We start from the raw sequence: 27,998 nt of genomic DNA on the forward strand, positions 1-27,998 counted from the left end.
TTTTGATAACTCCTTGCCATCACCTCTTGGGAATAGGTGTGGGAGGTGATGCTCACCTGCACTGTTGTCTTGGAGGGCGCTGGGCCTGAGGCCCTAGAATCAGTCCAGAGGCCAGTAGAACCTGCTGGAGGGGCGATGGGCCTGAGGATGTTGGTGGCACTGAGCCCCTAGGGAGGAAAAAGCTGGGATGGTAGTAGACTTAGCTTTTCCATAATTCTTTTCTCCAGGAAAACATGGCTGGCAAGGGCTTCTCCTTCTGGGTCTGGCTGGACAATATCATTGACCTTGTGAAAAAGTACATTCTGGCCCTTTGGAATGAAGGGTAGGTTAACACTCTTGTGTCTGGCAGTTACACTGGTGTAACAAGTCACCTGCTGTCTCAGCAGGCCAATGGCGGGGCCCCTTCAGCCCAAACCTTGTTGTTCCTCTTTGGCTTCAGGTACATAATGGGCTTTATCAGCAAGGAAAGAGAGAGGGCCATCTTGAGCACCAAGCCCCCAGGCACCTTCCTGCTTAGATTCAGTGAAAGCAGCAAAGAAGGAGGCGTCACCTTCACTTGGGTGGAGAAGGACATCAGCGGTAAGCTTGGCTGCTCCCTGGGCTTCCATAGCCGCTGCGGCCTTGGCTGCTGCCAGCTTCAAGCACCTACTGCCCCCTAGTGGGCAGAGGTGACCTTGCACCCCCTGCTTGCGCCTTGTAAAACACACTTGGGTGACTTCTTTTCTCTAAATTCTTCCAGCTGAAGGATTAGTTTGCCAATTTCGTTTTGATTGCTCCAGGGGCTAATATTTGCCTAGAAAATTTGTAATTTAAGTTTTATTCTTTATCTCCTTTTTTACCTACCTTGCTAATATATCTTATGCAAGTAGTTATTCAAGTGTGTTATATGTGACCCAGCTGGATAGCTTCTCCTGAAGCGTGTTGAATGTATCCACAGTGCCAGGGGCAGGATTCAGGGTCTCAAGTGCTAGGTTGGCCTAAGTCTTTTCTTCTCAAGGAAAAATAAATCAGGTAGTTTTCTCTGAGATTACCTAGCCATAGGCTCCATTATCTTCCCTTCCTGTATCCCATGACAGGTAAGACCCAGATCCAGTCAGTGGAACCATATACCAAGCAGCAGCTGAACAACATGTCGTTCGCGGAAATCATCATGGGCTATAAGATCATGGATGCTACCAATATCCTGGTGTCTCCACTGGTCTATCTCTACCCCGACATTCCTAAAGAGGAGGCGTTCGGAAAGTATTGTCGGCCAGAGAGCCAGGAGCATCCTGAGGCTGACCCAGGTAGTTGTTGATTTTCCACGTCAGGCATTTAATTCTGGGGAAAAGTGGGAACTTACAGGATCCTTGGAGAACAGACAGGTGAATGCCCGAGGAACCAGTGATCTTTATTCCTCTTTAAGGGAAAGAACTTTGTAGTGAGTGCTTTTGGGGTGGCTAGTGTGTTAGAGAGAGGAGAGGACTCAGAGTCACTAGTCTCTGCCCCCAGAGAGCACCCCCACTCCCCATACACTCCCAAAACAGTGCAAAGAGAAAGCAAGGACAGAATGCTTTAGTCACAGGATGCCCAGCCAGCAGAGCACTTCTCACGTAGTAGAGGCTGGAAGGTCTGTGACCCAGACTTCAGTCTAGTGTGTTTCCTTTCCCCACCACTGAACAACGTAAGCAGTGTCGAGTGGGATGAAGAAAGGCTTTCTGGAGGAAATGAGTGTTAGCAGCATCGGAACATGGTTTGAAAGCAGAGTCGGGGAGAGCGGTGATTGAAAGGCAAGATGGTAACTGGTGGGAGGGGTGTGGAATTGGTGTTTAGAGTGTGTAGCTATTGAAAATAAGGTGTTTTTTTTAATGTGCAGGGGCAGAGCCCTTCTGGTCTGTTCCCATCAGTGTTTGCTGCTTTCGGTTCTCTGAGTTCTCTGTCTAGATCCTGATGAAGAATCTATGACTTGCCAGTTTTGTTTTTATTTCTTCTTTCTTTCTTTCTTTCTTTCTTTCTTTCTTTCTTTCTTTCTTTCTTTCTTTCTTTCTTTCTTTCTTTCTTTCTTTCTTTCTTTCCTTTCTTTCTTTCTTTCTTTCTTTCTTTCTTTCTTTCTTTCTTTCTTTCTTTCTTTCTTTCTTTCTTTCTTTCTTTCTTTCTTCCTTTCTTCCTTTCTTCCTTTCTTCCTTTCTTCCTTTCTTCCTTTCTTCCTTTCTTCCTTTCTTCCTTTCTTTCTTTCTTTCATAGGTCTTTATTGATTTCAGAGAGAAGAAAGGAGAAGGAGAGAGATAGAAACATCAATGATGAGAGAGTCATTGATCAGCTGCCTCCTGCACGCCCCCTATTGGGGGATCGAGCCCACAACCCAGGCACGTGCCCTGACCAGGAATTGAACTGCAATCTCCTGGATCCTAGGTCGATGCTCAACCGCTGAGCCACTCTGGCTGGGCTGTTTCACTTTTCTTTTCTTTCTTTTTTTTTTTTAAACATATCTTTATTGATTTCAGAGAGAGGAAGGGAGAGGGAGAGAGAGAGAGATAGAAACATCAATGATGAGAGTCATTGATCGGCTGCAGCCCACAACCCGGGCATGTGCCCTGACTGGGAATCGAACCCTGATCGCCTGGATCCTAGGTTGATGCTCAACTGCTGAGCCATGCCCGGCTGGGCTGTTTCACTTTTCTTAATCATGGAGCCAACAGTGGCTTAAAGTGATCCTTTGAGGTTAGCTGCCCTGCCCCAGGTGATTTTGAAAATATAGTTTTTGTACAAATAGCTCACACAGATTCCCTCCAGCTTTTTCATAGGAATTCCCTCTGAAGAATTTCTTGGAGCTGAAATTTTAGCTGCTTGACAGTTGACTTTCCTTACCCCCTTGTTCTGGTTTGGGTTTTGTTCATATTCTAGAAGAGTATAACTCTCACTTCCTGTCTGCTACTTATCTCTCTTTCCACATTGTGCTTCAGTTGGGAGATCTGTTTATCAAGCCCTGCCACACTGCTCTTTGTTCCTTCTGCAGAGGACAATTGGGTCCATGTGCTGGTCCTTCAACTAATTATGCTTTCAAGATCCAAGTTCCCAGTTTGAGGCTGTGCCCTCCATTACCACCCACCCTTCCTGTGTGCCAGGGAGGCAAGGTCCTTTCCCGCTTGGAGACATCAGTGTTTCCTCAGGGGCAAGATGCCAATCGCAAAAAAGGAAATAATTACTTGAGTGCTTTGCCTGCCTCCTGGGAGGCGAGTGTAAGCAGTGTGCAGGGAGGGGCTCCATGTGCTGTGAGCCTGGAGATGGGATCAAGGGGACATATAAGGGTGGGCAGGATGTGTATGGAGCCCCTGTGTTAAAATGGGTGTCCTCAGGGAGATGGGTCTGTGGCCATTTCCTTTCTACTCCAGTCACAAAGGTGTTACTATCTCCCCAGAGATAGATGGTCTTCCTAGGACTCTCCCCTTCTCCTTACTTCTCCATAAGCCCCCATATTTCCTTGTGGCTTTGAGGGAAGGTCCCTCTTAGAAAGGATAAATCCCTTACCTTGTAAATTGGATAAAATACGTTTACAACCTTGTATTGAGCCATAAATCAGATTTTGGTCTTAGCTCTCCTGTGCTTCTATGGTTCCATCTCAGGCTGAAGCTATTTTTCTCAGCTACCTTGACTACTAGGGAATGAAATCCTTTTCTATCTGGGGTGTCAGCTCCCCTCAGATCTGGGCCAATGAATTTCTAAGGCACCAGAACCCTGCCTCAGTAGCTTCTTTGGATTCTGCACTGAATGAATCTATTTCTTGGCCAAAAACAAATGCACAGCAGGGATCTAAGGAGCCCTTGGGAATGCCCTTTTGCAGATTATCATTATACTTTCCGACTCCTCAGTTTCTATATAAGCCCCTCCTAGCTTTATAAATGTGCTTCTCAACCCACCCCACCCTACCCCGTGCCTCCTACATGATCTGTTCACCTGAATCCCCCCAATTTCATGCCAGTGTCTCCAAGGTTCCTTGACCTCTTGGTGTAAGCATTACACCTAAAATGCACTTATTCCAATTCTCTCATGTCTAACTATAGAAAAGAATTAGAAATGACAGAGATGGGCACCCCTTCTTCCCCTTCCCATTTATTTTACACATGAGAAATTAAGTGCCTTGCCCCAAGTTCTTCGCTAGTGAAGATACTCAGGCCTCCTGTTTTCTAGTCCAGAGTCCATTGTACTGCACCACAAACATCTTCCTTTTCTAGAGAGGCTGCTTTTGTGGGATGTAGTTATCCAACTGGAAGGTTACTGATATCCTCATCTAAAAATGTCAGAGAGGCAGATCAGTGCCAATAGGAGTAGGAGGTATAACCCTCACCTTGGAGCCGCAGCACTAGAGGCTTCGCATTCTCTTAAAGACTCAGGGGCGTTGGTATCTGAACAGGGTGTCCAGACTGTGTAAGCTCTGCTCCTGCATGTAGAGAAGTCATCCGAGCAATACGACCGGCCAGCACACTCGCCTTAGACCACATCCGGGCAGTTAAGCGTGTCCACAGTCCAGGGAGAGAATGGATACGAGGCTGGCATTTATCTGGGCTCAGGTGGGACAAGGGTGTGCTGAAAAGTCTGTAGTTAAGGAAAACTTCATGGATATTCCTTTCAAGCTGCAAGCGCCTAGAACATCAGATAGTGTACAGTGAGGGAGACAGAGGTTCAAAGCCATGTCTGCTCAAGGGTAGAGGGAGTTTCAGGTCATCCCCGGCAAGGCAGCTGGCTTCCTCTTGCCCTGAACCAAGAGTGGGGTCACAATCAATAAGCCCCCCTTTCCTCTTCCCAGGTGCTGCCCCCTACCTGAAGACCAAGTTTATCTGTGTGACACCGTAAGTGGCTTCCTTTCCTGAGTTTGCCTTCATTTCTAATGTCCTCAGTTACTCCCCGGGAATGGGACACTGGGTGAGAGTTACCCTGCAAAGGGTTGGAAGGCCCTGGGCTGTGTTTAGTACTCAAAGTGACCCTGTGTGTTTAAAAAGCTTGAGCTTTTATTTTTCTGTTGGAGACCAGAGTTTGATGGCTTGTGTGTGTGTGTTTTGTTCTTTTTTTTTTTTTTTTTTATCCATTGTGTCTTGTCAACCCGGCCCTCTCCCCTCCCGCTGCTCCCCATTTCCTACAGAACGACCTGCAGCAATACCATTGACCTGCCGATGTCCCCCCGCACTTTAGATTCATTGATGCAGTTTGGAAATAATGGTGAAGGTGCTGAACCCTCAGCAGGAGGGCAGTTTGGTGAGTATTTGGAGGGGAGTCGGTCCCCCTTGTGTGATGTCCCGTGTGCGGAGCCAGGAGCTGGTCACATGGACTGTAGAAGGGGCTCTAGAGCGGCGTTCTCCAGCAGAAATGGGCCACACCACATGTGTAAGTGTAAATTTCCCAGTAGCCACATTAGAAACAGGGAAAAGAAACAGGTGAGGTTAATTTTAATATTTTCTATTTAGCCCAATAAGTCCAAAATACTATTATTTCAACATGTAAGAGAAAATGAGTGAGGTATGTTTTGTTTGTTTTTTCAAATATGTTTTTATTGATTTCAGAGAGAGGAAGGGAGAGGGAGAAAGAGAGAGAAACATCAATGATGAGAGAGAATCATCAATGGGCTGCCTCCTGCACACTCCCTACTGGGGATCGAGCCCAAAACCTGGGAATGTGCCCTGACCTCACCGGGAATCGAACCGTGACCTCCAGGTTCATGGGTCGACGCTCAACCACTGAACCACACCAGCCAGGCATGAGTGAGATTTTTTGCACTGAGTCTTTGAAATCTGCTGGGTGTTTTGCAGCTACAGCTCCTCTCACTTTAGACTAACCACCTGTGGCTCCAGGCTGCCACAGGGCAGCCCTAGATCTTTAAACATATAGAGTTGGGAATGAGTTAAGGTAGGAAGGGGACTGTACCCTTCCAGAGGGCAAGACCCTGTAGGGAGGAGAGTGAATCTGGGTTATCCAACCCTGTCTTGGCCATAAGGGGCAGGAGACTGGGTGGCAGAGGTGGCCTGAGCCTCTGTCCCCTGAAGGGTTAGGGGTGTGAGCCCTGCCAGCTGAAGGGCTCAGGTGACTGACCAACTCTCCCTGTCTGTCCCTCCAGAGTCCCTCACATTCGACATGGAGCTGACCTCAGAGTGCGCTACCTCCCCAATGTGAGGCGCCAAGGACCGAAGCTGCGGAGAGAGATGATGGAGGCACCTATTTGTGTTCCACCACCCCCTAAACAGCCAAACCCCAGAGCATCTGAACTCCTAACTCTGTGGTTCCAGATTTGTTTTTATCTCCTACTTCTGCTATCTTTGAGCAATCTGGGCACTTTTTTCAAATAGAGAAATGAATGAATGTGGGCGACATGCTTTTATCTAAATGCAAATAAGAAAGCGTTCTCTGAGACTATGATCAGGGGATGTGGAAGGGGTGGCAAGAGGGAGAAAAAGGAAATGTGTGTTTTTGCTCCCCTGCCCTCCTGTCTCAGCAGCTTGTTGTTAGACAAGTGCCTCCTGGTGCCAGCAGCATCCCTCTGCCTATTTCTGTAAGCTAATGCCACAGGCTGCCTCTAGCTGCATACCCCTGGCATTGCACTTTTAACCTTGCTAACATCCAAATAAAAGATAGGACTTTCAGAGCCCCTAGATTTCTTTTTAAATTAAAAAAAATAATAATAATTAAAGGGCAAAAACACTGTATCAGCATAGCCTTCTTCTGTATTTAAGAAAACTCAGTTCATAGCCTCCTTGGTGCTTTAGGCGTTCAGCTTTCTTCAGGCTGATACTTTATATAAACCCTGAAACGGGCTTCAGATCCAGCCCTTAAAAGACATCTGGAGCTGTGGCTTGGTTTTGAAATAGGAAAGTTGAAGGAGAATCTAAACATTCTAGACTTCTTTTTATAAGCAGAGTTTTTATTTTCCCTTCTATGTATTGGCCGTTAGTAGGTGAGGCTGGCAGAGGGGTGCTTATAACCTGTCCTCCCTTTCCTCTTGGACTTGCGCTCCTGTTTCAGAGCCTGGGTGGTTCTGTGGGTGCCTTAAAAGAAATGGGATGATTCTCTCTCCTCCCCCCAGTCCACCTGACCCCTCTTGTGGCCTGGCTCCTTGCAGCGTCCAAAGTTCCCTTGTCCTGTTTACTTTAGGACTCCTGGCCTCAGGACCTCCTGGAGTAAGGAGGAGAGAGTCACAAGTTGAACATTACTCAGAGTGTGGGGCCCCAACCAAGGGTCTGGTTGAGCTCAGGGAAGGTGGTTCTTATCCAGTTTCTTGGTGATTGCCCACTGCACCTGTAATGACTTGGCTAACCCAGGGACAAAGGCTTACTGATAAACTGTCCCTGTACGAGGGAGTTTGCACCCAGCCTCCCCCTAACACTGGTGACTCTCTCCTTCCCATTGAGGCCCCACAGATGAGGCAGGACAGGGCGAATCTAATGTGTACTTTGGAACCTTAGGAGCATGAGAGGTGGTCTTTGGTATTGGGGCCTCCTCTGGCCCAGAGGCATGGCTCCAGCGGGTGGTCCAAAACCACCTAGTCGGGCTGACCAGAGTTTCTATGGAATGCTGTTTGTTATACCCCAATTAGCCAGCTTCTGAATTAAGGGGATGAGGACCTTCTCCCCAAGACGAACGGGTGCCCTTGGCCACCCCTGTCCTTCTGCCTAGAAATGGTTGACAGGTTGTACAGAGCTCTCCCTTCTCAGCAACACTCTTGTTCATATAATAAGCTTGACTCATAAAATGAGAGAAGATTTAGATCAGAGGACCTGGGGCGAGGATCCGGACTCCTCTGGAGCAGACACTGTAAAGTTCAGGGCTTTGAGGCAGCATTTGTATCTGGGCTTAACCATGATTGTAGCAAAGTTCTGAGAGGAGCCCAGACTTGGTCTGGCCACTCCCTTAAAGAACCGAGTCCTCCAGGACCTGCCCGCTTTCTCTCCACTGTCTGCCCCCGCCCGACCCCAGCCCGGCCGAGGGGTTCCCATCCATCGCTTAACCTACTTCTACAGTGGTTTTAAGCTGCTGTCCTGGCCACTGCATCAAATTCCAATGTATACTTCATAGTGTAAAAATTTATATTATTGTGGGGTTTTGTTTTGTTTTTTGTATATTGCTGTACCTACTTTAACTTCCAAAAATAAAAATATATAGGATCTGTCTGATAGTGTGGCAGCTCTGTCTCTAGCTGGTGGGGGTTCCCCTTTCCCTGCTTCAGTTCTGAGGGGGCCTTATACACAGGTTGAGCCTGAGTCTGGAGAGGGGGTGGTGGCCCCTGCTCTTGGCCTGGATACCTTGGCTTCTTATTCCTGAGTTGACCCAGGCCCACTTCTGGGGCACCGAGCAACCCTCCCCAACTTGTGTTAATAAGGGGTCACACGAGGAGCCAGGGGTGATACTCCTTCACACAAAGGTGTCAGAGTGGAGGCCTCCCCTCTCTCTTCCTTCCTCTCTCCCTCCAGGGGCCTTTGCAACCTTGGGCCTCCTGTCTGGGGTCTGATAAGCTACCTAGGGGGGTTGGGACAGAGATACTCCCACCCCACCCCCAAGGCCTCCCCTTACACAGTTGTTCCATTATCACTTTCTCTTCATTCACTCAGTGGGGTCGAACTAAACACCTAACTGGCTGCTTCTCTGCTCAGCAGTCAGTGGTGATAATTCACAGACATGGGCGCCCACTCGGCACTCCCACCCCCTCCCCTTGTGTCGAGTCCCACGGAGCCTATCTGAGCAGGAGTATGAGATATGAGCCTCCTTCCCCTGCAGAGATGGAAACGAGATTACTTTGCTCAGGCGGGGCTGGCGGCTGCTTCCCTCACCACCCACCCCCAGCACCCTGCTCTGGGCCCCTGCACCTCCTGGGGCTGGCTGCCAGCCCCTCTTCCCTTGCTTTGAGCTCTGAAGAAATCTCGTCAGCAGAGCCTTGCTCCCTCCTTCCCCTGAGGGCCCCAGTGACAGTCCTTGGACCTTGGGGAGACCATCCTCCCCTGCTCTCTGACCAGCCTCCCTCCTGATCTCACGCCAGCCATTTGAGAGAACATAGTGGCAGTGGGATGGTGCCACCTGCTGGTCTCTGGGCAGAGGGACTGTTGTGAGTCTCCCCAGTGACCCTGGCCCCAGAAGGTTTTGAGAGTGATCTTGGCCCTGGCCCTCAGCTGCCAGCTGCAGGATTGCTCATAGCGGCAGCCACAGTTCTTCCCACTCCTCGTGCTCCCTTCCCCCCATAATTCCTGCCCATCTTTTCCCAAGACCTTGAGTCTAGCTCTTTAGTCTTCTGAGAAGCACTGACAGTGTTCCAGTGTGGTCAGCACCCTTAAAACACAGGAAAGGAGCATAGTCGTAGCTTCAGGCTACACATTACAGTGCCAGCCACATTGGACGGAAGGAATGAAACGCCACCAGCTCCCAGGGCTCCCCAACCAGGAGCCACACCAGCAGTTTTATGAAAAAAATATTTTATTCAAAAACACTTTTCCAAACGTGTGGCCTATGTACAAAGTACAAAAGACTCCATCTCATTCCCATCTGCCTTCAGAGAGTTTTAAACCTGGGGCTCCTGATATCCCACGGTCAGCTTCTCTTGGCCGCAGGCCAGATAGCCGCAGAGGGCGGAGCAAGTGAGGTTGGGAGCCAGGCCTTCTCAGACCACAGCCAGTTATGCAACTGTGATGAGGCCTCTTCCAGGTCCCACCTCCCAGCAGAGTGGAAGCAGAGATCAGCTTTCACCCCTCACTCCAGATCCCACAGGCATGCAGCAAGAGGCTAATTTGCTCCTATTTCTTGATTCAGGTTTTTTTCCAGGATTGGAGGGGGTCCCCTGTTTATCCCTGCAAATCCTGGGTCCACCATGTCCTAGACCCATCTTTCCCTCTCCTACCTCTCCTGTAAGCAACAGAGGCAAGGAAAGAAAGCTGGGGCCTAATGGAGGGGAAGGGAGGGGATATTGGGTAGGAAGTAGCTGGAACTTGGGCAATGGCGTCACGCTCCAGACGGGAGGCCCAAAGGCCAAGAAATGACACACTCAGAGCAGCTTTGACAGGCCTGACTTAAATGACCCCCATTTCTGCTGTGTTAGGGACATGGCCAAGACCTAGATAAGCTCTCAGTTCACAAATAGTCTGGAGTCTATATTCATTAGATAAAGTATAAAATATTGCTCAAAATTGAACCCCAACCTCCCTCCTGAGGGAAGAAGTAATAGACCAACACATGTGCATGAGAAAAGATGCACATATATGCACATGTGCACACACAAACACACATACACTTGGGAGGCGAAGCTTCTAAGTCAGGAGTAAAGCTTAGAGACGCTGCCTGTCTCTAGATCCTTCCTGAAGAGTTTCACCCAGATGGTTCTGAGCAGATGAAGGCCCTGACAGCTATAGGTTTGCCTGCACTGAGTGAGTACCTGACACAACAGAAGCAGCGCAGTCTCTTCCACAACAGAGACAGGCCCAGGGGGCTCTTGGGATACCCTGATCTAAAGAAAAAGGCAGCTGCCACTGTTGCAGCCACACGCCCAGGACTGCGAAGGCAAGGCGGGCACACCTCGCACACAAATACACACACGTATGCACGCGTACATGTGCTGCCTGCAAACACACCAATATGCGCAGCAACACTAAAACCACAATTAACATGAACCCTTCACATGAGTATGTTTCCAAAAAGAAGCCTGGGATTCAAACATTCAGGAGAGCGAGCCTCTGGCAGAGGTGAAGAGCCCCGTAGGCGGGGACAGGCGGGGGTCCAGACTGTCAATCGGGCGGCGCAGGAGTTCCTCCACGTGCCTGGCTACGTCCATGGACTCATCCAGGTCAAAGTCTCCATCCTGGTCAAGGGCGGGGTCAGGACTGGTAGAGAGACGGGGATGTCAGAGGGAGCTGGCCTGCCTCACTGCCCCAAGCTCCAGGGGGCAGCCCCTGGCCTGCTGCTCACTCAGACCAGGGTATCAAGGAACAAGACCAGCTCTGGCCAGGCCCCTGCTCCCCAGACTGAATTAGTCACTGGCTCTTTGGGAGGCACCCCAGTCTCATCTCTCACGGCCTCACTGAGTGATAGCAGGGAATTCATTGTCCTCTCCTTGTCCTTGTCTGTAAAAGGAGGTGGTTGGGCCAATGAGCTCTGCCCAGCTGTGGCACCATTCACTGAGCACCTACGATGACCTGGGCCTTGTGACCACGCCACTCCAATCCTTCCAGCCGCCTGCAAGGTAGGCGTTCACTCTACTTCACAGGGGAGGAAATGAGGCTCGACCATGTTCGGACTCTTGCTCAGGGCCACCTGGCTGGCAACCCCCAGGCCTGTGGTAGTCTCACGACAGCTTGAGCCTCCCAGGCAACCAGACATCCAGCCCAGGCCACCCTCAGCTCAGAAGAGAATTAATTCTCTACCCTGGTAACTCCAGAGAGGAACCATGATACCCTGTTCCCACCCAGCTCTTAAGGACAAGCACCCCATTCATAGCTGTCCTGTGTGAAACCTAAAACAGCCTCCCTGTGCTGAGTGCTTGACCCACACTCTCATTTAGTCCTGACCCCAACCCCATGAGGCAGGTATTCTCGCTTCCATTTTACAGATGAGAAAACTGAGCATCAGAGAGGCTCAATAATTTTCCCAAGGTCACACAGCTAGTTAGCACCAGAGCAAGGACCGTGCTATGTGTAGTTTCAAAATGCTCTGTGCTTTTTACCGGTTGATCTCACCCTCCCTGCATGTGGGCACATGCCAGAGCCCAGCCTCAGCTGGGTGGTCTCAGACCTGGAGGAGCTCGGGATTCCTTGACCCACCAGCCCTCCAGGGGTCCCGCCCAAGGCCAAGTGCCCAGCCCCCCCCCCCCAATGAAGCCCCATAAGAACACAACCTACTTCTGTGGGTACATGTTGTAATGAGTCGGGGGGCACACAACAGGGGAGGGGGCCTGGTCCATGTAGGTGGCACTGCCCCCAGCAGAATCTGCAGATGTCACAAACCTGGAGGAAGAAGCAGAGCAGAGCCTCAGCAGCCTCAGGGCAGCAGCTGACTTGGGGAGGGGCTCAGGGGGCATCTTTATGCCTTTTTTAAGTAGAAGGACAAAGTGCCCACTGGGCGTGGGGCTCCGGCTGCAGGAGTGGGGCCCTGGGTACTGGCCCCATGGTGACCACACCCAGTTCCCTCCCCAGGGCTGAGCTAGGTTTTAGGGGGAAGGGAGCGCTGGGCATGTTAATGGAAGAGGGGGTGACCGTGAGGACAGCCAGGGGAGAAGAGGGGCAGCAGGAGACCAGAGCTGGACCCTGGACACTTACTCAGGGACCACTTGCTTGATCTGCGGCTTCACGTATCCGTCCCCTGCTTTAGCTGCCGAGGGGGGAACTGTGATAAGAACCAAAGTTTCTGGGAGCTCGCCAGGGGGTGGAAACCCACCCTGTGGAGTCTGCCTCTCATCCTAGCCCCGGGGGCCTCAGCAAGGATGAGATTTCCCACAGACCCTGACTGAACACCTGCTGATGGACCAGCCTGAGGGCCACGCAGACTCTCGCTTCAATCTCATCCCTTCTCCGGCTTCCTTTCCTGGCCCTTTGCTTTCTCTCTCCCCGCCCCCACCCCTGCCAAGGAAACAGAATCAACACGGAGGCGCAAACGCAACCAGTGGGTTGGGGACAGGTTGAGGAGGAAAAACCTGTCCTCCGTGCTTCCTACACTCCACCTGGAGGCGGGATTGGGGCGGGGAAGCCTCTGCGGGGGTGAAGAAGTGGTTATCTGTGGGTTTGAGCTCCCCGGCTCCTCCCCAGCGCTGCAGCCTCTTCCAAGGGTGCAGAAGTGAGAGTCTACTCAGCTTTTCTCTTTGCAGAGAAGACTCAGGGGTTTCGCTTCCCCTCTCCTTACTTGTGAGCCCTGAAATCCTCTCCACATGGCTTTGCACCATCCCATGACCAGAGCCCACGAGGGGAATAGTCCCTGGGCTCTTCCTGGGGAGTCCCCGCTGCCTAGCCCGCGTGTGCGCCCCTGGGCTGAGGAGGGCTGGGGAGGCCAGGGCGGGACACACCGAGCACAGGAGTGTAGTACTTGGAGAAGACCTCATCCTTGGGCCGGTCGGGAAACACGTAGATGAGATAGCTCAGGTCGCCCAGGCGGTCGGCCAGGGACCGGATGGAGAAATCCCGCGTGGTAAAAGGCTTCAGGTTCCACAGGTTGCGGTCAGCTGTGAAATGGACAAGCTCGTTCCCACAGCCCACCGCCATCAGGGGGACTGGGGGTGTGGGGATTCAGGGCAGGCTTGGGGAGACATCTGGGCCTTTAGTAGCTTGTATTGCACCCCTGTCCCTGTGTTCCCCGGCTCAGGGCAGGGAAACGTCCGTGGGGACATTCTACCCAGCAAACCAGGAGAGTAGATGCCAACAAGGCTGGGTCAGGGCAGAGAAGGGACAGCGTGGCACTGCTGAAGGACTCACCCAGCGATCCCGGAGCCTAGGGGGCTATGACTTTAGGCTCTCCAAAATGGAAAGTGATAGAAAGGGAAGGTGCTTCCTCCCAGACTCTGAGTTCGGTTCCTATCTTTCCCACCAGGTACCATCTAAGGGTGCAGGCCTGGCGGAGAATGGGGAGCTGGAAAATTGAGGCTGGAGGGTGGACAAAATAGGGCACTCACGAGAGTCAAATTTCCAGGCGATGGTGATGCCCCCGATTTCTGAGTCACTAAAGCGCAATAAGAAGGTCCCATCGGGCTTGTTGATGAGCAGGTCATGGGCCTGTTGCTTATTCACAAAACCTAGGATGGCCCTGGGGTGCGTGGAGCATAGCGTCACTGCTGGGCCGGCAGCCACGGTCCCCTGAGCCCAGGCCCTCCCAGCCCCCATGCCCGCCATTCCTTACCCGTCATTCCAGTGGGGCTTGTGATGCTTCTTCAGCACCTCCATGACCCCGTCAAACCACTGCCAGAAGGTATAGTTCCAGCCTGGCAAGTTCTCCTGAGAACCCCCAGAAACCCCAAGTCAGGGCTTGTGCCCCTGTCATCACAGGTGGTCCAGGGCACAGTCAGCGCCCTCTTGTCCTCACCCAGACCCTCTCCCAATTCTTCACTCTACTTGTCCCACACTCTGGCATCCATAAACTGACACAGTCCCCAACCCCTATGCCAGGGAACTGGAGAGTCAACTCGCCTCTGGTCTTTGAGACACAGAGGTCCAAGACAATCCCACGGGGAGGAGGGGGGCTGTACAACAGTCATTCCTGCCCAACCCCTTCATCTCACAGATGGGGAAACTGAGGCACAGAGAAGGGAAGGGGCCTGGCAAATTAGTTAACAGAGTTAGGACCAGAACCCAAGGATCCTGACTCAGGTCCAGGTTCCTTCTGTGGTCCTGCTTCGGCTGTCACTGCTGACTGCATTCCCTAGGGTACCAGCGCCCCCACCTCTCCTGCTTGACCTCAGGCAGCACCCTCTCTGTGAGGTGGGGGAGGGGTGGCAGGGCCCAGGTGGTCCCAGGCAGGCAGCCGGCGGCCGGTCCCTCACCCTGTTGAACTGGGACCAGGACACGGACATGCTGTTGTAGTCCTCGAGGTGGCTGCTGCTGCTGTTGAACAGTTTCTGTGCCAGGAACAGGAGGTTCTCCTTGGTCAGGCCCCGGTTGCTCTGCACTTCGGCCTTGAATTTCATGTTGAGCGCTTCACACAGCTGCGGCCACAGCACTTTGTCAGGCACGGCAAACGGCACCCTGCCCTGGGAGGGAGAGAAGAAAGCGGGGGACAGGCAGATTGAGGGAGTAGGAAATACTGACACGCTAACAGACACACAGATACCTAGGGACAGGCGGGACTGAGAAAGATCCAGAAAAGGAGACAAACACAAAGGAAAGAAAGGCGGGGTGGCAGGGGCAGAGGGGTGGCTGTGCAGGATAGAGTCCAGACCAGGGGACTAAGGACAGAGATCAAACTACAAGCCTAAGGAAGACCAGGGACCAGATCCCAAAGACCAAGCTCACAGACCGGGAGACCCTGGTCCTCAGACAGGAGCCTGGACAGAGCCCGAGGATATGCCAAGGGCAGGGCACTCACACCAGCTGCCCGTCTCGCCTCACCTCACTCTGGTCTGGTCCTGGGTTGGGGGAGGACCACTCAGCAAGGGCCCTGAGGGGTTGAGAATGACCCTGGGAGATCTGAGGACCTGGAGGTGAGGAGCCCAGGGGGACTCACCGGCTCAGCAAAGGCATTGTCCCACAGCACAGTGGCGGTAGCATTGTGGTCCTGGCTGCCGTGAACGATGACAACCACAGGAAGGGACAGGGTCTAGGGGAGTCAAAAGGATGAGAGCTGAGGGCATACGACCACCATCCTGCCCTCGGCCTGGGCAAGACTCCCAGCCCTCATTACTTACCCGCAGTCCCAGCCACAAGCCCCTCCCAACAAAACCAAAGCAACAACAAACAAAAAACACAACATCTTTCTTCTTGGCCCATTGCCTAAGTTCTGTGGGCTGGTGCCAGATTATAATAGAACCTCGAAAACAGGCACCAGCAGAGTGAAAGTAGGTTTGCTGATAGCATCACAGGGCAACTTGTCCGAGGCCATGTGAGAAAGGGTGCAGAGCTCGCTGGCTTTCCCAAACCAGCCCGGTGGCCTCGGGCATATCCCTTCGCTTTTCTGGGTAACCTTCGGGGGATGGGAATACGTGGCCTCACCTTCACCTGAAACACAAGTTCATTGCTGCCTACGCTGAACTGCGACTCAAACAGGACCGTGAACTTCTCCTCTGTTACGGACTCCGCGCCTCGCCGGTCGGCACGCTTGATTCTCTTTAGCGACTGTAGGGTAGGGTCAGAGGGGGACAGGGAGGCAGGAGCCGGTTACAAGGACTGAGCTCTGGGCAGGCCTTCCCTCCCAGAGCCAGGCCCTGTCCTCACCATGTTTCTGAAGTGGGCGCTGAGGGTGCCAGTGGCTTGGTGATACTCCATGACGCAGCAGTTGTTCAAGATCTCTCCACTGCACTCGCTGTGGAAGAGAGGGGAGCCCCATCTCCACACAGGCCCAGGCCAGGAGCACCGTCCTGTCTGCTGACCAGGGCCGGCAGCCTCTGCCCCATCCCCTAAGAACATTCCTCGGTGTGTCTCCGGCCTTACTTTCTCATCAACTTGAGAGTACCCAAGCCAAGTCTTCAAGGGTGGGGTTTGGGTCTCTATTAGGTTCAAAATACCTTGGGCATCAAGATTGATGGGAGGGCCTTTAGGGCCCTCCAGCAGCTTCTAGTGAACTTGAAATGAAAATCATGGCCACAGCCTACAAGGATCCCCAGGATCCCCCCTGCCCACCTCCCTGGCCTCACTAGGTTCCTCTTCCCTCACTCAGGACAAGCCAGCCAGGCTGCCTTGTCTGTTTGCTGAACGAGCAAGCGTGGTGCCAACCTCAGGACTTTTTGCACTCGCTCTTCCTGTTGCCTCAAACATTCTTGACCTTCTCCTTCAGGTCTCAAGTCAAATATCTTTCCAGAAAGGCCTTCCTCAACCACCCATGTGGTGTTGAAACGTCTATCCAGATGCTGTGATAATCGCTCTGTTTTAATTTTCTTTCTACGGCTTATCACTTTTGGACACTGCCTTATTTTCAAAAGTTTATATGACTGTCTCCCTCCCCAGCCAAAACTGAGATCTAAGAAGGTGAGGATCTCTCCTCATCATCCTATCCCCAAATCACATGGTGGACACGACCAAGTCTCCCACTTCACACATTCACTCATTCATTCATTCATTCATTCATTCATTCATTCATTCATTCATTCATTCACTGCACTTTATTGGTGGCCTGCCCTGACCCTGGGACCCCAGCCCTGGGTTCTCCTTCCACACATGCACCTTCAGGACAAGGGCCATGGTCTCTCTGCCTGGAAGTCTTCCCTCTTCATGCTTTCACTAGCTCCTTCCCATTCATCCTGCAGCCTGAGACTAAGTGTCATTCTGCTCCACCCACATCCTGACCCACTTCCATATGTCTCCCTTGTCACACACCAGTAATCTTTACTCATGTCTGCTGCCTGTTCTGCTAGTCAAGCACAGCCTAGTTCTGTCTGGATTACACTGTGTCCCTGTACTTAGCACAGATCCTAGAACACCCCAGCAGTGCAATCCTTGTTGACCTACTACTTCCTGGGCACAGCAGGGACTGGAAAAGTGAAGTGTACACCAGGACAGAGAGAATGACCTGGAGAGGCACTGGATCGCATCTGCAATACCAGGACAAAATACTACAGAGAGGGAGGCTGAGCTGTCCCATCACTAGGACTCCAAGTGTAGGACAGAGAAGGTCCCAGGCTGAGCTTGGAGAGAGGCACATGAGAGGAAGGACACACGTACTTGCGGGTGTTCTCATTCTTGAGCAGTGACTTGGCCTGCTGCTCACTGATGATGGTGGCCTTCACCTGGGGGGGGTTCATGTGCACGTTCAGCTTCCCACCCACCAGCAGGCGCACGGTGGCTGCAAACTTGGTCTGGGTCTTTAGGACCTGAGGGGGCTGCTTCTCAATGATGAACGTGCTGCAGGGACACAAGTGACGAGATGCTGCCTCAGGGGACAGGGGACAGGGCATCCTCCATGTGGGGAGGATGCCTCGCACAGGGCTCAGCAGGCAGAGGGAGAGCACATGGTGGAGACCTGTTCCCAGGGAGGCCACTGAGAGTTGAGGGGACGGTGGGAGGGTGGCAGTGAAATGAACTTGGCAGCTGGCACAGGTGGCCCATGGAGCGTTCACAAGAGAAACTGGGAAAGGTCAACACCAAGCAGCCACAGCAACTGGGGACAGAGGGGATGGGCGGTGGGGGAGAGAGAGGATTCAAGCACCCCCTGCCTCTCCCATGCCAACTACAGGGGGGCTGGGTGTGGCCAAGAGGCTGCAATCACCTGGTCACCAGGGCTGAGATGATGTCAGTGATGGTGGCATTGACCTCAGCCAGCATCTCCTCCACTGGGCCGGGGATGGGCAGCTGCTGGCAGAGGTGCTCAGCTCTGCGGATCTGCTGCCGGTTCTGCCAGATGATCTCGGCCAGCTTCTCACACCTGCGCATGAGCCCCGAGGCCAAAGGGAAGGACACCAGCTTCACCCCATCCCCCAGGCCAGAGGTGAAAAGGCTCCCAGCCTGGGGAGAGCCCCCCAAGACCCAGCTCCACCCTCACTCAGGAAGGCTTTTCACTTTAGCCACCACTCCTGTCCACGGAGCAGAGCAGAGCTGCCCTGCCTTCCAGAAACACAGGCACACGAAGGAGGCGGGACCCCGATTTGGACCCCACCAGCCGGAGCTCCACTCTGCACATGCCTTGCCCCACCCCCAACACAGAGGCTTCCTTCTCAGGGAAGGGGCAGGACTGGGGCACAAAGTCTGTGTCAGGAACCAGAACCACTGGGGAAATAAGACCTGTCACAGGACAGAGCAAGTGGCTGCATATGGAAACACAGGAGCAGAATAAGCAGCTGGTAGCACCGCCCTGAGCCCCTGCCCACCCGCCCTGCCTGCCCCCGCCTGTCTCCCCCACACCCATTACCAGGACTGCAGCACGTCCAGGTTGCCCTCAGGGGGCCCTCCATTGCCGGCCAGCTGCTGCCTGCGCTTCCACTGGATCAGCTCATCGTCCAGAATGATGGTCTGTTGCTTCCGCAGCAGCTGCAGGGTCTTCTGGTGCTTCTCGGCCAGCTCCTGAGGGGGCGGAGCAGCCTTGCTGGGCTCTCAGACAAGGACCCTGCAGGCCTCCCTCCCTCAGGAGGCAGGGCCTCCCCTCCCTGACCTGCTGTGTCCCACAGGCCCCCACAGGCCTCCTGCTCCCTGGGTCCTGCTCTCGTCCTGGCTCTATCCCTCTCTCGGGTCCCCCGACAGCTCAGAATGTGGACCCCAGGCGTGGAGGAGACGGACGCAGACCCCACTCACCACACGGTATTGCTGCAGAGTCTGGGCCTCTCGCTGCAGCCAGGCCTCCAGGGACACCTGCTTCTGCTGGAGGGCTGTCTCCCGGCTCAGGCGCTCCTGGGGGTTCAGCTGGGCCAGCTGGGCAAACTGAGCTAGAGGAGGAGACAGGACACCCATGGCCATGATCTCCCAGCTTCTAGCAGGAAACCCAGAGAAACCACACGCACCTGTCCTACAGACAAGACCCTCAAGGTGACATGTCTGACCGATGGAAAGTCAGGGGGCTCTGGTAGCCAAGGGCACCAGAGAGGAGCCAGCTTCAGTCCCTGGCCCTCCAACTCCGAGCTCCCCCCTAGAGACTGGGGACACAGAAGCTGTGGGCACAGCTGCGGAGGATCCTACCACCCTAGCCCACACAGCTGGGTGCCCAGCCTTCCTCACGCCACACTGGGGTCCAGCTTGGAGCCACACTGCCTAGTTTGCAGCTGGCCTGGCTGTTCACCAGCTGGTTGGACTCGGGCAAATCACTTCACTCTCCTGTGCCTCAGTCTGCCCCTGTGCAAAATGGGAGAATCCTGTTCCCTGCTCAGCAGGCTGCTGTGGGGATTAAAAAGGGTTGCTATGGAAACTGCTCAAGAGGCTGCCTGGCCCCTGGAAGGTCCTTGTTGCTTAATGGGTTACAGGACAGGACTGAAGGGTGACAGAGACAAGCCGCTCTGAGCCCCGACCTCCCAGGACAGCCTCGTCAGGGAAGCCCCGCTCCAGGGCCCTGGGCCGCCTCTGGAGCACAGCAGCCTCCTCAGGGAAGGAGTTTCTCTATGTGCTGGAAGGTGCCCAACAAGTTTGTCCAGGTTGGGTCACTGTGAGCTCAGCTGACCAACCGGAAGAGAAAAGAGAGAAGCTAAGAGTGGCCTGGGGGAGAGCCAAGGGCCCTCACAAAAGCCGTGGCACTCTCTCAGGAACAGGAGGCAGCCAGCCCTCTTCACATTTGCTTTAGGAAGCTCATCAATGGCCAGGACAGGAAGCCAGGGAGCCTCATTACCCTTTTTGGAAAAAAATAAATAAAATGTTTTTATTGATTTTTGAGAGAGAGAAAGGGAGAGGGTGAGAGAGAGAGAGAAACTCCAATGAGAGAGAGAAACTGATCTGCTGCCTCCTGCACGTCCCCTACCCGCAACCCGGCACATGCCCTGACCAGGAACCAAACAGGTGACCCCTCGGTGCATAGGACAACACTCGACCAGCTGAGCTGCACTGGCCAGGGTGTCATTACCCTTTTAAAAAAATCAGTTATGAAATACTTAAGACACAGGGAAGGTAGAAAGAATGATACAAAAAACACTGTGAATTCATAACCCAGCTTAAGAAATCAAACATTTCCACAGTTAAAGCCACCTGTCCACTCTCCCCAGCTTGCAAAACTGACCCCCCCCCACCCCGCAAAGAGAACCACTATCCTAAATATTGGGATAATTATGCACTGCCAATGGCCTTTTTGAACATACCAGTGTCCTTACTTGGGAAAGTGAAGAAGATGTGAGCATCAGCATGTCTTGGTCAAGTTCCTGGCAGACCTCTGAGGGCCATGTCACACTGACCTAGGCCCTGCCCCATGGTCACACAAGCAGGGACAGACCAAAGCAACTCTGGACAGTCAGGAAGAGCCCAGAACAAGAAGAGAATTCAGAAATATGGCTCCAATCTCACTGCAGGGGCCTGAGCAGGAAGAGCGTTGTCCAGCAGGGACCACAGCACAGTAGTCTGGATGGCCGCCTTAGGAATCCTGCCACCCACAGGAAGGTGGTGGTGCCCCCAACATCTGGGTCCAGCCTCTCTATGCGAGTGACCCAGTTAGATTTTCCTGGCAATCTGCAGAAGTTTCTGGGAAGGATGCCAGGAGATGTGGGGCAGTTGTCTGCTCCACTGGAGGGAGCTGAGCCTTCCCTTGCACAAACAGATCAATAGTCTGTGTTTCTGATGGGAGAACTTGATAAATGAGGCTGATCTGACATTGCATGATGGGTACAAACCCAAACCAGAATCCTAACCCAAACCCATAAATAGGAAACAGAAAACCCAAGATCAATAGCATAAGTACTGTCAACCAGTCCAAGGCCTGGGGTAGAACTAATAGCTTGGATATCCTGTTCCCTCCTCTGGGAAGTGGGCTGTCTTTCTCTGGGGTCAGTCTGGTATAAAATCAGATGGGAGGAAGACATGCTAGAATCATCCCACCAACATTTACTCAATACCTACTGTGACTCAGGCAATGTGCAGGCCTCAGGGTACAGAAAACACTGACAGGGCAGGGTTAGGAGGAAAGCTTAAACAGGTAATTTAAAAGGGAATCCTAAAAAAAAGTAAATAATAAGAGGAGAAATCGAGAAACAAAAACTGATATGCGACAAAACTGAAAATAAATACTAAAGTATAGACCTCAATACCACTGTACTAAATGTTACATTAAATATTAATGGACTAAACACCTTGATTAAAAGGAAAGATTGTCAGAATAAATACAAAAGCAAGACAAGTCTATGCTGTCCACATTTTAAATTTAAAAAAGCATGGATAAAGATATGTTGTGCCAATACAGAACAAGAAGGCTTGAGAAGTTACATTAATATCTGACAAAGTAGACTTCAAGACAATGAGCATTACCAGAGCTCGAGAAAGATATTTCATAATTATTAAAGTATCAATCAATCAGAAAGACAATGATCATAATTGTATATGAATCTACTAACAAAGCTTCAGAATACATAAAGGAAGTATTTACAGAAGTAATTGGAGAAGTACACAATTCTACAGTGTAATAGGAGATTTTGATACCTCTCAGCATCTGATAGAACAGGAAGGCAAAAAAATAAATAAAGACACAGATCAGTGGTTCTCTAAGTGTGGACCGGGGATGCCTGGAGGGTTCCCAAGACTCTTATAGGAGACCCACAAAGCCAAAACTGTTTTCAAAAGTCCTAAGGCTTTGCCTTTTTCTCTTTTAATCTCTTATAATTATACAGTGGAATTTTCTAGAGGCTGCAAGATATGTGATATTACAATAGATTGAAAACAAGATCCAGCTCTCTCTTATTCACCCTAAATTAAAGAGATTCATAGAAATGTAAAGCAATGCCACTCTAGTCACTAAGTTTTGTTTTGGGAAATATAGATTTTTTTTTGTTTTTTGTTTTTACTTTTTTTGGTAAAATTTTATTATGTTAACATCATAAATATGTATTTAGTTAACATATATTTAAGTATTTATAGTATGTTTATGTAATATATAAATATATGATGTATAAATATAGTTATATACAACATGCATAATATATATACTATTATATAAATATTTATAACATACATTTAAATATATTAGTCATATATTTAAATATTTTTTCAGAAATAAGTATTATATTTGTTAACATTATTTAATTTATTATTGATGCTTTTTCATGAAACACTGTAGAAAATACATTCTTTTCAAGTCTCCCAGATACACTTACCAAGACTGAGCATATGCTGAGCTATAAGTCTCAATACATTTAAAAGAATATGTTCTCTGACAACAATGGAATTCAATAATGAAATCAATAACGATATGACATCTAGAAAAAACCCAAATACTTGGAACTTAAACAATCCACTCCTAAATGCAGGGGTAAAAGAATCAGAAGAGAAATTAGAAAATACTTCAGAATGAATGGTAATGAAGATACAGCATATCCAAAATCATGAGATGCAGCTAAAACACTGCTTAGCAGGAAGTTTATGGCTCTGAGTATGTACGTTAGGAAAGAAGAAAGGTCTAAAGTCAGTGACCGAAGGTTCTACCTGAAGAAGCCAGAAAAAGGAGAGCAAAGGAAAAGGCAGTGGGACACTTCCAGTTGTCACTAGGATGGGCTGGTACAGCGCCGCGGGCCGTCTGGCGCGGGAGAAGGCGGGCCATGTTCAGTGCTCCTCACACTGTAGCTGGTGTTAACTCCCTTGAGTTTATTTTCCTTTCCCCACACTCTTATCATGGCAGTCATTGGCAAACTACAGACCTAAGGGACAGGAGAATTGTCCACTGTCGCCTCCTCCTTCCAGCTCCAGCTTCTATAACGGACGCTAAAGAAGGGGCACTCCTGAAGTTCCACCCCTCCCCAGGCTGGTTCACTCCAGGAACTCCCTCTCCTTGGGGACCACTTTGCCTACATTGGTTCATTAAGATAGTCACTCAAGCCTGGCCGGGTGTGGCTCAGTGGTTGAGTGTCGGGTCGACCTAGGATCCAGGCGATCGGGGTTCGATTCCCGGTCAGGGCACATGCCCGGGTTGCGGGCTGCAGCTGATCAGTGACTCTCTCATCATTGATGTTTCTATCTCCCTCTCTCCCTCTCCTTTCCTCTCTCTGAAATCAATAAAGATATATTTAAAAAAAAAAAAAAAAGATAGTCACTCAATGTCCACAATTAAGGAGACAATATTGGTTAATAAAGCACAGGGATTTTTATGACACGCCTCTGTAACTTACAAGCAACCTGGGCCAAGTTACTTGTTCTCTTTGAACCTCAGTTTTACCATCTGCAAAATAGGGATAGTACAACTACCTACATCCTGGAACTGTTGTAAAGGTTGAATTGATTCATGCATGCAAATGTCTTAGCCCAGAGCCTGGCCCACAGCAGGGGCTCCACCACCCAGAGCCACTGCGCCCACCCGGAGGGAAGGTTCCCTGGAAATAGACACCGACTAAGCCCCAGCCCTGCAGGAGCTCACAAAGTGGGCCTCACTCCCGTCCTCACCGCACACGCCGCCCACCCTGCAGCAGCCTCACCCTGGATCCTCAGGCTCTCTTGATACTGGATGATGAAATACTCTTGAGTCTGCTGCAGCTTCTTTAGTTCATTCTCAGTGTCCTGCGTGACCAGTCGCAGCTCCTCAAATGTCTGGTTGATCTGAAGATGTTTCTGGGACATGGCGTCAACCAGGATCCCAGCAGGAGAGGTGCCCTGGGACATATAAGTGCAAGCAGCAGTGAGCTGGGCAGTGAGGATGGGAGGAAACCTCAGGCCTTGGGGAATGTCAATGCCACAGACCTCAAACTCTGAATCTAGAGTAAGAAGGAAGGGCAATTTGAGTCAGAAGGGTAGCCATTTGTCAGAATTGGGGTGGAGGGGACAAAGGAGGAGGAGAAGCTTGTGAGCCTGCAGACTATGGCATCTTCAGAAAACATAGTAGGAACTTCTACTGCAGTTCTCGCCCCCTCCAGAGTATCCCAAACACGGTCCATCTAAATTCTCTTTGAAGAGACCAGAACTCAGCACATCCCAGGAGTTACCTGTGTTTTCCTAGTGATGATGATGACCCCTCATTCCACATTCTTTCACTGACCCAATGCCATGGGCTGTGCTGGGTATTGGGGACAGAGTGGGGAACAGGCTAGGCGAATACACATTGTCTTTGTTCTATTCAAGGCCTTCTTGTGATAAGGGAAGAGGGAATAAGGAGAACCCCTTGCAGGCGGCATCCTGGAGACCCCAAAGTGAGGTTCCAGCGGAGGCACCAACAAGGGCTTTGCGGATCCGGACATGTGAGCAACCTGGTCTGATCTTTTTCTCAACCAAGTCTCCAGGGCCTTTCCAGTGAACTGTTCTCAGAATAAATTCCAAACTCCTTCCCACAGCCTCCACTGTTTTAGCTGATAGCTTCTGCCTTCCCCTCCTCCCCCAGCTCCCCTGCTACCCAAGCACAACAGCTACTTTCTGTTCCTTGAACACACAGCACATTCCTGCCTCAGGGCCTTTGCACTTTTTGTTCCATCACTCTGGAACATTCTGGCCCCAAATCTTCCTGAGGCTGGCACTTCAATTGGCACCTTTTCAGAGTGCCCTTCTCTGAAGGGCCCATTTAAAACAGCACAGCCCTTATCTGAGAGTGCCTAGTTCTTGGGTTTACTTCTTTCTTGTCTGTCTCCCTGCACTAGGATGTGAGCCTTCTAAGTGCTAGGACCTCGTCTGTCTTGTGCACCACAAAATCCCCAAGGCCTAGAACATCAGAGGTGTCCAAGAACAGCTTGATGGCTGGGAGAAGGAATGATTCCCACCTTCCCCCCCAACCATGACAACACCTGCATCATAGACATGTATTTCTTAGTTGGAGCCAAATTCACTTGTACATTTACAGATAGCTCTGTGACTGCAACAAGTCAAGGGACACAAGGGTTGTACTGGAAGACCCTCTGTGACTTGACCCCTGCTTCTTCTCTGGCTTTACCTATCGCGACTCCCCACTTGGCTCCCTTCTCCCCAGTTGCACTGACTACTTGCAAGTCTTCCAATGTGATGGGATGGCTCCTGCCTTCCTGCCTTCACAAGTACTGCTGCTACTTTTGACTAAAAACTCCTCCCTCCTGCTTTCTCCACTGTAGTTCAGACCTCTCCTGCCAGCCCGCCCCAATTTGAGCTGGGTACTTTTCCCACATATGCCCCCCTTAACACTCAGTTCACTGCTAGAGAATCTATCATCACCTGAATTCCTTTCAGGTGGGGACCAGGTCAGACACACCACAGGACCTCAATAAATGCTTACTGAGTGAACTGCCAAATTCCTGAAATCAGTGTTCACAATAACAAATAAATAATAAATATGACCTGCGCTCCAGGCACTATTCTGTGGTCTTTACCTGTGTGATATCATTTTAGGAAACTCATTTTGCTTTATTGCAGGTAGAATAACATTTGTACCACTGTCCAAGCCTTGGTTCAACGCTTTTACGATTCCAGAACTTGGGGGATGAGCCCCTGTTCCATCTCTTTGTGCCTCGCTTCTCTAAGCTTGCTTGTATTTGTTTTTCTGACACAGACCTTGGTTCCATTTCTCCTCACAAACCACACCAGAGAATATTTCTTATTTGGCCCCAGCCCCATTTATTGAATGACAAATCTTTTCCCTGGTGATATGTAATGCCATTTCTGACATAGATTGAGTTCCCAGGTGTGTGTGTAGGTGTGTGTTTAGGGCTTCCTCTTCTGTTTCATTGGTCTGTTTGTCTATCCCTGGCTGACACAGTATCTCATTTAATGCTGACAATAATCCTGCAAGGTAGGTACTCTTACTATCCCTACTTATAATTGAAGAAGCATAGGCTCAGAGAAGTTAAGCAGCTTGCTCAAACTGCACAGCTAGTAAGTGGTAGAGCCAGGGACTGAAGCCAGGGGGTCACTCTATATCTGCAAATAATATTGCCCCTCCCTCTTGCTCATGTCTCTTATTTCACTGGTGCCCTCTCCTGCCAGTATTTATAAATCACAGTTGTGTCTGGAGAGAAAGGACTTCCCAACTCCTCTCCCCATACCCACGGGACACTCACATTGTTAGCTTCTCGGACCAGCCTCTGTTCATTGTACAGAATGTGCCGGATGCAGCGGACCAGCTCCATGGGGCAGCGGTCATACGTGTTCTGAAAGAATCCAAAAGCAGCCACCATTGGCCATCCCCCACATCTACCATGCCTGCTGCAGTGCCATGCCCGCCACCTTCCTCTCCTCCAGGCCTTGTCTCAGCTTTCCCCAGGAAGACTCAGGAACTGTCACCAGACACCTCTGTCTCCTTCATCTGATTTCCCCTCCCAGATCTTCACTTGGTTTGCAGTGCATTAGAAACCCACAGTTTACGAAGCACTTCCAATCAACCATCTCCTATGACTTTCACATCATAGAAACCCTATGATATAGCAAAAATGATTATCCCTAATTCAAAGATGAGAAACCTGATGCTTAAAGAGGTTAAGGACTTATCCAGAGAGAAACAAGTGAGCAGATGACTCAAGGCTCAGAGCACCTAATGCCAAGGTCACGGCACTTTCCACCATCCTGCAGCTCTGGGTTCCTATGCTTCCCTCTCTACCCCAGAGGCTTCTCCTGCTTCCTCCCTCTTCTGGACTTTTTATTTCCCTGGCACCTGCTGCTTATATTTAAGAGCAGTTCTCTAAGAAATACTAGTGAGTTCCAATAAATGCTTGACTATGATTACCAGCCACACTCCTTTCCTGCTTCCACAAAAAACTTCCTCTCTCCCCTGTACTCCCTCCCCTCCTCCCTCAAATGAAGGAGAAGCTACATCTTACATCTAAACCCTAATTCAAGGCTCTTTTATCCAGAGTTTTAACTCTGCTCTTCTCCTGCCCCACTTCAAGAGCTCTCCCACCTTTAAACGAGCCCCAAGAGGGATGTCTGGTTGCCTCACTCCCTCATTTCTAGAACCCGTCAGTCTTCCTTTCTCCAATAAAGGAATCTTGACTCAATTTATCGCCATCCCTACTGCCTGATCCGTCCAGAATGTCGTTTCACATCTTCTTTCTCTTGGGGACAAGCACACCCCACCCCTTGCTTTGTAATATGCCAAAGGAATCCAACAGGTCTGATTTAGAAAGAGGGGGTGGGGGAAATTGAAGCACAGAAAAGTTGCCGATAAGGTCAGGGTCACAGAGTGAGTCAGTGTCCAGGCCAGGAAAAACCCAGGGGTTCTGATGCTGGAAAGAGAAGGTGACACTGCTTCCTTGCAGATGACCCGGAGCCCACACCCACCTGGAGCTGCGTGGCATAGTGCCCCAGCTTGATCTTCAGTAAGAACCCATCTTCCCCCACTTGGTGCTCCGCCTTCTTCTGCAGCTCCTGCACCAGGCCCTCCAGGAGCTGGGTGGCCTGGGCTTGGTCCTGGGGATTTTCTGGATCAATGGCATCCCTGGGGGCAGGGCAGGAGAAAGAAGCCTACTGTGGTGCCCCCTTGGCAAGGAAGTGAGGCACCAAGAGGGATGCGCAAATCCCAGGCTCCTAAGAGTGCTCCGGAGCCCACAAGACTTGTTCCTGGCAGGACGAGTCTAGAAACATCCCCTCTCCCTTCCCAGGCTCCTGGTCCCCCCCTGTTCCCCTTTCCCAGGAACACGGCCCCTTCCTCACAGAACGGAACCGACGGGACCATAACCAGACCAGGCCACGAGGGAGAGACCCCCGGCCGAGGGGCCTGGCGGGGCCGCGGGGGCGCGGGGGCGCCTACCAGGGCTGGCTCTCGATCCACTGCGCGAGGTAGTGCCGGACCTCGATGGGGAAGTGCTGCCCGTACAGCACCTGCATCTGGCGCAGCGCATCCCCCTGCAGCTGCTGGGCCTGGATCCAGCCTGCCATGTC

General features: G+C 51.2%; 2 protein-coding genes across 6 annotated transcripts in view; one reads left to right on the plus strand and one right to left on the minus strand.

Moving 5' to 3' along the window:
- STAT3 (signal transducer and activator of transcription 3) overlaps positions 1-8,135 on the plus strand; it is a 54,608-nt gene extending 46,473 nt beyond the window's left edge. Inside the window, exons 19-24 of one of the 4 annotated variants that reach the window (XM_016202191.2) lie at positions 228-322; positions 440-579; positions 1,077-1,289; positions 4,784-4,826; positions 5,167-5,229; positions 6,086-8,135. In XM_016202191.2, coding sequence (XP_016057677.1) covers positions 228-322; positions 440-579; positions 1,077-1,289; positions 4,784-4,826; positions 5,167-5,191 — 516 coding nt within the window. In that variant the 3' untranslated portion in view covers positions 5,192-5,229; positions 6,086-8,135. Of the gene's footprint in view, positions 1-227; positions 323-439; positions 580-1,076; positions 1,290-4,783; positions 4,827-5,116; positions 5,230-6,085 lie in introns of all 4 variants that reach the window. The other 3 variants (XM_016202192.2, XM_016202189.2, XM_016202190.2) reach the window with 3 other exon arrangements.
- A 1,273-nt stretch (positions 8,136-9,408) lies between these two features.
- Positions 9,409-27,995, minus strand: LOC107528939 (signal transducer and activator of transcription 5A). Of its 2 annotated transcripts, none has more exons than XM_016202194.2 (18): positions 27,868-27,995; positions 27,399-27,555; positions 26,183-26,272; positions 23,648-23,822; positions 18,855-18,985; positions 18,475-18,626; positions 17,836-17,991; positions 17,292-17,471; positions 15,849-15,936; positions 15,627-15,749; positions 15,142-15,234; positions 14,462-14,668; positions 13,822-13,916; positions 13,598-13,728; positions 12,995-13,150; positions 12,255-12,306; positions 11,838-11,942; positions 9,409-10,823 (listed from the first exon to the last, which is right to left on the minus strand). In XM_016202194.2, exons 1-18 carry the CDS (start codon positions 27,993-27,995, stop codon positions 10,661-10,663), a joined length of 2,382 nt encoding a protein of 793 aa, XP_016057680.2. In that variant the 3' UTR covers positions 9,409-10,660. The 2 variants fall into 2 exon arrangements, with proteins under 2 accessions (XP_016057680.2, XP_016057679.2); XM_016202193.2 differs by having other exon boundaries at positions 12,255-12,321.
- Positions 27,996-27,998: the final 3 nt, after the last annotated feature.

This window comes from Miniopterus natalensis, chromosome 17, assembly GCF_054644295.1.
Source record: "Miniopterus natalensis isolate mMinNat1 chromosome 17, mMinNat1.hap1, whole genome shotgun sequence".
Classification (NCBI taxonomy): domain Eukaryota; kingdom Metazoa; phylum Chordata; class Mammalia; order Chiroptera; family Miniopteridae; genus Miniopterus; species Miniopterus natalensis.